This window comes from Bison bison, unplaced genomic scaffold (assembly GCF_000754665.1).
Source record: "Bison bison bison isolate TAMUID 2011002044 unplaced genomic scaffold, Bison_UMD1.0 scf7180017864492, whole genome shotgun sequence".
Taxonomy (NCBI): domain Eukaryota; kingdom Metazoa; phylum Chordata; class Mammalia; order Artiodactyla; family Bovidae; genus Bison; species Bison bison.
This window is the reverse complement of record NW_011495051.1, coordinates 2,252,502-2,262,473: the sequence shown is the minus strand read 5'-3', so window position 1 is coordinate 2,262,473 and position 9,972 is coordinate 2,252,502. Positions and strand designations below refer to the sequence as shown.

At 53.7% G+C, this 9,972-nt stretch overlaps 1 protein-coding gene across 1 annotated transcript in view; it reads left to right on the top strand.

Moving 5' to 3' along the window:
* The window catches only part of TLE2 (transducin-like enhancer of split 2), a 20,233-nt gene that overhangs the window by 6,060 nt on the left and 4,201 nt on the right, over window positions 1–9,972 (top strand). The window contains exons 6-16 of the mRNA XM_010863635.1: window positions 1–142; window positions 807–826; window positions 1,951–2,058; window positions 2,428–2,472; window positions 3,030–3,179; window positions 4,645–4,783; window positions 5,442–5,602; window positions 6,684–6,760; window positions 7,536–7,785; window positions 8,161–8,408; window positions 8,529–8,676. Coding sequence (XP_010861937.1) covers window positions 1–142; window positions 807–826; window positions 1,951–2,058; window positions 2,428–2,472; window positions 3,030–3,179; window positions 4,645–4,783; window positions 5,442–5,602; window positions 6,684–6,760; window positions 7,536–7,785; window positions 8,161–8,408; window positions 8,529–8,676 — 1,488 coding nt within the window. The remainder of the gene's footprint in view (window positions 143–806; window positions 827–1,950; window positions 2,059–2,427; window positions 2,473–3,029; window positions 3,180–4,644; window positions 4,784–5,441; window positions 5,603–6,683; window positions 6,761–7,535; window positions 7,786–8,160; window positions 8,409–8,528; window positions 8,677–9,972) is intronic.

The window sequence follows — 9,972 nt, the reverse complement described above, 5'->3', positions numbered from 1 at the left end:
CCCCTCACCCCTCGCCCAGCGGGGCTGGTGGGCGGCAGTGCCACGGGGCTGCTGGCCCTGTCGGGAGCCCTGGCTGCCCAGGCTCAGCTGGCCGCAGTCACCAAGGAGGAGCGGGCAGGCGTGGAGGCGGAGGGGTCCAGAGGTGAGTGGACATCCCCGATGGAAGGGGCTGGGGGAGTGGGGAGAGGGTAGCAGGACCACTAAACTCATCTAAATGAGAGGGATGGGATTTCCCAGGTGGCTCAGTGGTAAAGAAGCTGCCTGCTAATGCAGGAGACACGGGATCAATCCCTGGTCCAGGATGATCCCACGTGCTGTGCAGCAACTAAGCCTGTGTGCCACAATAATTGAACCTGTGCTCTAGAGCCAAGGAGCCACAACTACTGAAGCCTGCGCTCCTTAGAGCCCGTGCTCCACAAGAAGAAGCCACTGCAATGAGAAGCTCGCGTAACTCAACTAGAGAGTAGCCCACACAGCAGCGAAAACCCAGCACAGCCTTAAAAGAAATAATAAATAAAATAAAAAAATAAATGTGAGGGAACGGAGGGGGCTGCAGAGTTGCAGGTTCAATTCTGTTCTCCATGGGCTATGTGTCTTTGGGCAAGTTATAAACCTCTCTGGGCATCTATCTGAATGGTGCAGGGAAGGGATAGTCCACTCCTTGCCAGGGTGTTAGAAGGAGGAGGGAGTTTCTGAGTTGGGAAGAGGGCTTTACGTGCTGTGGACGGCTGAGCACTCTAGCACCATGGGATATAACCCCCCACTTCTTTTCCTTTCTCTCTCTTTACCTCACCCCCGCCTGCCAGTGGAGAGAGTCCCTAGCAGGGTAAGTTGAGGGGCTCCGGGGACTTGCCCTCTTACCTAACATTTGCTTTGTATTCACATGTGGCTGAAGCTGCTTGTTCTGAGCTGTTAGGGCCTCAGAAGGAGACCACATCCCGCTTTCACACTGTGTAGCCTTTTGGGGGGGGGGAGGGGGCTGCCCATAAGACTAGAGTTTTATTTATTTCAAATTTTCCATCTCTAGCAATTTTTGCAATAGAATAAATGAATGCATGCCTGGGTAGCATTCCATCCATTCCTCTGTCATTAATTTATCCCTCATCCTCTCCATTTTTATCATCTACAAGAGGGCTGCACAACAGAAATATCACGTGAGCCCTGTAGGTAGTTTTTAAAAATTGTTTAGTTTTGAAATCATTACAGATGTGCAGGGAGGTTGCAAAGAAATGTACAAGGAGGTCCCTTGTACCCCTCACCCAGTGATAACATCTTTCAGAACTAAAATACAGTGTCACAGTCAGAAAATGGACATGGGTGCACCCCACAGGGCTTATTCCCACTTCATGGTTTTACACGCACTCGAGTGTGTGTGTGTTCCCATGCATTTTCAATCACACATTTAACTTTCTGTAAACATCACTATGAATTTTCCAGTAGCCACATTAGGAAAGTTAAGCAGGTGAAATGAATTTCAACAGTAAATTTTATTTAACACAATGCATCTACAATATTTCAACCTGTAATCAACATAAAAGGTTGTTTTTTTTGTTTTTTTTTTTTTGTTTTTGAGCAGAGAAAGGTTTATTGCAGGGCCATGCAAAGAGACCTGCAAGGTTGGCTCATGCCTCCCTCAGAACCCAAATGCACAACATAAAACAGTCTTAATGGGATCTTTTCTGTCTCCAAGCTCCGAATGCATTTTGCACTCAGAGCTTATTTCAGTTTGCATGGGTGCCCCCCAGAGGCCCTTGGGTGATATCTGGGGACATTTGTGATTGTCACAATTCCACTGAATCGGCCCTTGGAAGGTCCTTTTTTCCAGATGAGAAGCTTGGGGCACAGATCCTAATAACAGTGATGAGGCTCCTCGGTTCTGGCTGGGGCAGGACCCAGTCTTGGGCTCAGGGCTCTGACTCTTTCTCCCACCTGGCCCATGTGGCTCTGCAGAGTGTGTCTCCCTCACCCCCGGAGAGTGTGGTGGAAGAGGAGCGGCCCAGTGGCCTGGGTGGAAATGGAAAGCAGAGAGCTGAGGAGAAGGATCTATCAGGACCTTATGTGAGTAGAGGGGGAGGCGCGCATGGACTTGGGTGGGCAGATGGGGGTGGGGTGAGGCCGACCAGCCTGAGAGGTTGATTGCCTCTGTGGGTCGAGAGCTGGGAAGGAGGTAAGGAGGTAAGGCTCCTGGCCTCTGGCTCTCACCCCACTGCACAGAGTGGTAAACTGAGGCCACACAGCACCTCTTGGGTGCTCATATTCATCTTCTCCATTCTTCTCCCTTGAGAGATTTCCCTCACTGGCCTCCTTTGTACTTGAACAAATGAAACAAGCCCCAGAATCCCAATCAGACCCTCCCAAGGAGATGTAAGGGGGTGTGGAGGCAGGGGTAGGGCCAGGGTGAGCTCTCTTCCCCCCGTGTCCCCCCAGGAAAGTGACGAGGACAAGAGCGATTACAACCTGGTGGTGGACGAGGTGAGTCAGGGTCCAGGCTCTTCCCGCTCTGACCTCAGGTCTGATCTGGGCGCAGAGCAGGCAGTGGGTTATCTGGGAGAGTTGGGGGGCCTTGTGTTCCCCTCTCTGTGGGATGGCTGGGATGGGGATGCTATGGGGCCAGGGGCAGTAGGGAAAACCAGGACATCCCAGGCTGACCTCCTGTCCATAGCATAGGTGGGGAAACTGAGGCCCAGAGAAACCCAGAGGCAGGCAATGGAAGTGGCTTCATGCCCTGGTTCTCTGCGTGACTTCAGGGCAGTGACACCCCTTCCTTGGCCTCACTTTTCCTCATCTATTCGATGGGGGGAAACAAAACTAAGCCCATATAGAGTTGTTGCTCTGTGTAGCTTATGTCCTTAAACCCATTGTACAGATGAATCAACTGAGGCACAGGGAGGTTTCATAATCCTCCCAAGGTGGGTCCTAGATGTCCATTCTAGAGGTCCGGGTGGGACACAGGTAGGGTATAGAGAGGAGCTCTCCTTCCTCTGCCACTTCAGTGCCCTCCCCATTCATCGTCACCTCCTCAAACCCAGGACCAACCCTCCGAGCCCCCCAGCCCAGCAACCACCCCATGTGGAAAGGCACCTACCTGCATCCCTGCTCGTCGGGACCTTGTGGACAGTCCAGCCTCCTTGGCCTCCAGCCTTGGCTCACCGCTCCCCAGAGCCAAGGAACTCGTCCTGGTAAGTGGCGGGGGGGGCCTTGAAACTCATTTTATTCATCCCAGGGACCTGAAAACAGACTGCCGTGTTAGATGTGGGATGAGAGAAATGAGCCAGGCTGGTGTGCTCCAGCATTCCCTTCCTGATTATTATGTCCCTAAAAATCCACCTCTGCCTTAGCCCAGTAATTTTTCCTAAGTGGACTCATTCCGCAACTTTGTAAATAATATTAAAAGATAACTCACCATCTTATGTGGAAAACAAGTGTCTCTAGCAATAGATAGGAAGTCAGTGAAAATAAACACAGTGAGTGAAACTATAGAATTGGCAACTGGCCAGGCTGACTCCAGCCCTGGGAGTGTTAAGGCCTTGGGGACACACACACCAGCCCCAACTGTAAGGAAAGATGACTCATACCAGAAAAACTTTCTCCTTGCTTCTCCTGATGTTTGATGCCTGGTGTAGGGGACCACCTGAAAGCACTCCCCCACCCTCCCAACCCCCCCGGGCATTCTCAATTCAGCTCGATTTGTCCCTGCCCCCAATTCTTCCCCAGACCCCTGCCCTGCACTTACCAGGGAGACTGTGTCGGTTTCTAGGCTTCCCCTCCCAGCAGGTTGCTATGGCAACTGCCAAGGTTGGGGCTCCCATGGCATCTCCTGTGCCCTCTTCCCATGCCAAGGAGATGCAGAGGGGGAGGGGCAGTGCTGTTTTAATGGAGAAGCCCCCAGTAGCCCCCCTGTCCCCATGTTGGCCCCAACTACTCCCTGCCATGGGTGTGTGAATGTGGTTGTCACAAAACGTGTGATCCTGTGAAGGAAAGATAGGGTGTAGCCCACACAAGATGAGGATGTGAAGTTTCTTGAAAGGCAAAGAAAGCGATGACAGAAAGCTGAGATGGAGCTTATTCCTACATGGAGGTTCAGCTTCCCCTCTCTTCCAGGGTCCCCATGGGGAGGGACAGCAGTGGGAGACATCCCCTCCTCATGGGGAGCAAGTGGGTGACCAGCAGTACTAGGGTCTTGCCTTGGGAACACGCTGTGGTCTCCTGCTTGCAGAGCCCATCCTAGAGTTTGGTCCTCTACCCTAAAGGATGTAACACTCTCTAAGTCTGTGTACTGCCTTCTCTCATGATCCCCACGGGCCCAACTTGCCCCAAGTGTGTGAATGTTCACCGCCTTTTTTACCCTGTGGCTGCATCGTATACCTTATCACACACGTGCGATTCTCCCAAGACTGTGTGGGTTCCTGTGTGTGCACCCCGAGGGCCGATGCTCAGATGTCCATCTGGCATTCGGATGTGCACGGATGCTCACATGGGCCCTGTGCTCAGGGGGTCACCTGTGGGGCCTGTCCCCAGGTGTCTGTGTATACCTGCCATGAGCCCTGGTCTGCCCCAAGTGTACCTGCTCTCACCTTCCGCCCAGATCCTTGGGCTGCAAGGCACCAGGTGTCTGGTGGTGTTCAGTCTTGCCCTTTCCCCCAGAACGATCTTCCAGCCAGCACTCCTGCCTCCAAATCCTGCGACTCCTCCCCGCCCCAGGACGCATCCACCCCTGGGCCCAGCTCGGTCAGTCACCTCCGCCAGCTAGCAGCCAAGCCTGCCCCTTCCACAGACAGTATTGGTAAGTCCCTGCTCCCTGCTGGGGAGCTCTTGACAATGGGGGTGGGGAGGCAGGAGGTCTGGCTTACAGCCCTGGCATTACCTTGCACTTTCCATGACTCTGAGCTAGACACTGCCTCACGCTGGGCCTGTTGTTTCTTCATTGTCTTGGCTTGATGGTGGCAGGGGTCAGCTGAGGCCCAGAGAGGGGAAGTAACTTTCTTGGGGGCTCCAGTACCCTAGAAAGACAAGTTTTGGAGTTACACATGCTTGCATTTGAGGTCAGCTTTGGACACTTACTGGCTGTGTGACTTTGGGCAAGTGACCTGACTTCTCTGAGCTTCACTTTCCCCATCATTATTATGGGGGTTGGGGTAGAGGGAGGGACTCAAGATGGGCAAGGTTGGAGGTTAGGGGTAGAGTGGGGGAGGTTTGAGTATGTTCCTGAGATGTTGCTGGACAATTGAGTCTGGGTTTTGAAGGGTGAGTAGGAGTTCAGTAACTGAAAAAGGAAAGGGAAAGGCTTGTTGGCCAGAGTGAACAGCATCTGTTAAGTGTCTAGAGATAGGACAGGGTATGCTGGATGCTGTGCTAGAACATGAGAGCCTTGGAACTCCCCTAAGGCAGTTGGACCTGAGCCCAACATGTTTGAAAACCTGTCTTTGTCTCTTCTTACTCAGCCCTGAGGAGTTCCCTGACCCTGTCCAGTCCCTTCAGCACATCCTTCAGCCTGGGCTCCCACAGTGTCCTTAACGGGGACCTCTCCGTGCCCAGCTCCTACGTCAGCCTCCACCTGTCCCCCCAGGCCAGCGGCTCTGTGGTGTACGGACGCTCTCCCATGGTGAGTCCTCAGGGTGAGAGATGCCAGGTGTCAGCAGGACCCAGAGGCTGGGGGCTGGGAGGAGAAACCAGTTACACGTAGAAAGACCAGGGAATGGGGAAAGTGAGGGGCGTCCTGACTTGGTGAGTGCATGTGAGAAGATGATCTGACGGTCTCAGTAGCCCCACAAGCTTAGTACAGATAAGCACCTGTGACTATGGAAAAGACAACTGTGATCATGCTGCATTAAGAGAAACAAAACCCCAGACATGGAATGTGAGGGTCCCCTTCAGCCTTCTGGCAGATGGTGTATAGTAGTTTGCCCTGGTTTTTGAGGGACTTCAATGATTATGATAGATTGCAGAGAAAGAACTAGCCCAGGGAGAAGACAGAAGTGATATCCATGAGGAGGAGCTAAAGGAGAGGCATGAGAGCCCTGAGCTGCAGCAAGGGGAGGAGACAAGGTCTATGTGGGCCCCAGTACTGGGGTGCATGCTGGCTAGAGTGAGCCATCCTGAAGTGGGTGTAGATGCCTCCAGAGGGAATAAAATGTCTGTCACTAGAGTTATCCCAGGCCAGAGGCTGGATGGGCACTTGCAAGTGACTCTCTAAAACAGAGGTCAGCAATGTTTTCTGTAAAGGGCCAGATAGTGAGCATTTTTGGCTTGGCAGACCAGTTGGTTCCTATCACAACTACCTGACTCTGCTTTCATAGCTCAAAACCATCCTAGACAAAAATACAGGAATGGGTATGGCTGTGTGTGCCAATAAAACTTTATTTACAAATACAAGCAGGGGGCCATGGTCTGCTGACCCCTGTTCTGAGCATTGGACAGGAGATTCATCAGGATCCCTCCAACTCTGGGGTGCTAGGATTCTCCAGCTAGAGAACTTGGGGTTCCCTCATGTGAAAGCCTGCACTTTCCCATCTGTAGGATAGGTAGAGAAGAGGGCACCTTCCCTTTTTGGGGAGGGGCTGATAAACAAATTGGTGGGGAGGGGTCCTCTGATAAACATAGAGGGATGTGGCAAGTGAGTGCGGGAGAGGCAGACACGGGTTTTAGTCACCCTCCCCATGACACCCCCATTGGTGTTTTGGCAGATGGCATTTGAGTCTCACCCACATCTCCGAGGGTCATCCATCTCTTCCTCCCTGCCCACCATCCCTGGGGGAAAGCCGTGAGTACCAGGGTGGCACTCCCTGCCTCCTCTGAGGTGCTTATATAGTGGGGTGGGGATTGGGCTCTCCCTCTGCCTGTCGCAAAAGTCTCTTCTGTAAGATAATTGGGGCTCCCAGAGTTGCTGTCTGGATAAAGAGATATGTAACAAGCAAGATCTAGACAGGGGTTCTCAGCAGGGCATAGATTTTGTGCTGCCCCTCCCCCAGGACATTTGGTGAAGTCTGGTGATATGTTTGGTTGTCACACCCCAATGCTTCTACCCTCTAGAAGCATGGGACCCAAGGATGCTGCTCCATACCCAATAATGCATCCCACCCCAGAGAATGAGCTGGCCCCAAGATCGGTAGAACTTTTTGCCATGAGGAGAACATTCTATACTTAGGGCTGTCTGATCTGAGAGCCATCTGCCATCTGTGGCTATTGAGCACTTCAAATGTGGTCACTGCAACTGAGGAACTGAAATTTTACATTTCTTTAAATTTAACTGGCCCTGTGTGGCTGCTATTGGACTGTGTTGTCTGAAATTCACAAGGCATCTTCCTGGATCTTCTGTTTCACCAACTCCTACTAAGTGCTTGCTTCCCACGCGCCAGGCCACAGCCGGACCACTTCCTCTTTTGTATCGCGCTGACCATGCCACGTCAACCTTTGATCCTGGGGCCCTGTCCCTAAACACATGGAGGCACAGGCAGGGGAAGACCCCTCCCTGCCCTGGGGGTTGAGGGTAAGGAGTGTCCCGGCTCCTTGTGCCTCATGCCCCACCTCCCGTCCAGGGCCTACTCCTTCCACGTGTCTGCGGACGGGCAGATGCAGCCGGTGCCCTTCCCTTCCGATGCACTGGTAGGCGCGGGCATCCCACGGCACGCGCGGCAGCTGCACACGCTGGCGCACGGCGAGGTGGTCTGCGCAGTCACCATCAGCGGCTCCACACAGCACGTGTACACGGGTGGCAAGGGCTGCGTGAAGGTGTGGGACGTGGGCCAGCCCGGCGCCAAGATGCCAGTGGCCCAGCTGGACTGCCTGGTGAGGGTGGGGCGGGGCCTGCAGATACACGAGGCAGGGCCTGTAGACACATGGGGCGGGGCCTGCAGACAAGGGATGGGGACCTTGCAGGCCAGAGGGGCAGGGCTTATAGGCCACCTAGGGGTGGCGCTATAGGTCAATGGGTGGAGTTTATAAGCCAACCAGGGTTGGGCTTTTGGCCAGTTAGGGGCAGAGCTCTTAGGGCACCGACAGGTGATTATAGCCCAACAGGGATGGGGTTTATGGGCCAATGGGTGGAATTCAAGGGCCAACCAGGGGCAGAGCTTATAGACCAGTGGGATGATTTCTTCAGCTGGGTTCCTGCAGGCTTGGCTGGAGGTCCCACCTACTGTCCTCGTTTCTCTCCCCTCCCAGAACCGGGACAACTACATTCGTTCTTGCAAGTTGCTGCCTGACGGCCGGAGTCTGATTGTGGGCGGTGAAGCCAGCACCTTGTCCATCTGGGACCTGGCGGCACCCACTCCTCGCATCAAGGCAGAGCTGACCTCCTCAGCGCCCGCCTGCTATGCCCTGGCCGTCAGTCCTGACGCCAAGGTCTGCTTCTCCTGCTGCAGCGATGGCAACATCGTGGTCTGGGACCTGCAGAACCAGACCATGGTCAGGTGGGTGGCCGGTGCCCTGTGACCTCGGGCAAGCTCCTGCCCTCTTCTGTTGGTGCTGCCTGGGAAGACGCTAAAGCAGCACCACCTCCAGGGTTGACACTTGGGCCCTCCTTTCTCCAGGCAGTTCCAGGGCCACACGGATGGGGCCAGCTGCATCGACATTTCGGATTATGGCACTCGGCTCTGGACAGGGGGCCTGGACAACACCGTGCGCTGCTGGGACCTGCGGGAGGGGCGCCAGCTGCAGCAGCATGACTTCAGCTCCCAGGTGCCACACAGGGTCTGGCAGAAGTGGGACACAAGCTCCAGGAAGCCAGCCTCCCTTCCTCTCCCCCTGAGGCACCCAGACGCCAGACAGGACCAAACACCTACCCTCTGTGTCCATCTTTCTTGTCCTTGAGACACATCCACAGTCATTCCTCTTTAATCAGTCCTTCAAAGACAGACACAGGGAAACACAAAGGAGATGATTCATACCAAGCTGTGAGGCTACTAAGACCCTCAGATCATCTTCCTAGATGATCCTGCCAAGCCATTCCCCTGTTCCTTTGTCTTCTGTGTAGCGGTTTCTCCTCCCAGCCTTCAACCTCTTGACCCTACTGAGAGCTCCTGACCTACCCCCACCCCAGGACTCATCACGGAGAAGCTGCTGACCCCAGGGGATAGATAGAAGCTGATGTAGGAGCTGGACACAGAGAGGTCTCTGTTAGGGGTGCTCTGAAAATCGAGACTGAAGGATGTAGTAAAGGAGCTGGACAGAATCATGGGGCTCCCGGGGCTGAGCCTTCAGGGGCTGAGCCAAGGACAAGTCTTCAGGTACCTTGGACTCAGATCCTGTCTCCTGCTGCTTTGGGGGCAGGTTGTGAGCTCCTCGGCATGTTTTTTTAAGGCCTTTGTGCTCTAGTCTTACACACACCGTGCCCTGTGACCCCTCTAGATCTTCCCACTTATTGTTCCCTCTGACTGACCTGCCTTTCCCTTCCTTCCTCCAACTGGTAAACTCCTACCCATCCTTCAAAACCCATCAACAATTTGTCTCCTTGAAGCCTGCTGGGAACTAGCTTCCAAACTCATTTTACCTTCTGTTTAGCTTAAAGTTTCCTTTGATAAGGACATCAGGAGTGCAGGTGGATACAGTTGTCCATCCCGTCCCCAACACTTAGATGGGTGGCTTCATATCTGGTGATCCCATGGTGAATATCTCCCATCCCCCCAGCCCACCCTCTTCTTTATACAGGGATGCTTCTATATGGCCGGGAACATGCAAAACCTTCTACTCTTCTCTCTGTTGTGAATGTATGGTTCTTTCCACGTGTCTCATTTATCAGGAAGACTTAGAAAGGCTTAGGAGTGAAGAGGGCCTTACTGCTCTCTGTGCTGTGCTTGACGTGGCGCACAGACCAACGAGGCCACTGCATCCTTTCAAATCAAAGTAAAAAGAGGTGTTGGCAAGTAGGGAACGTTCCAGGCTGGGTGTCGGGAGGCCTGGTCTTTCTCGGACTTGCTCTGTGACCTTGAGCTGGACATGGCCTCAGCTTCCCTTCCACCATCTGCTCAAGGGGAG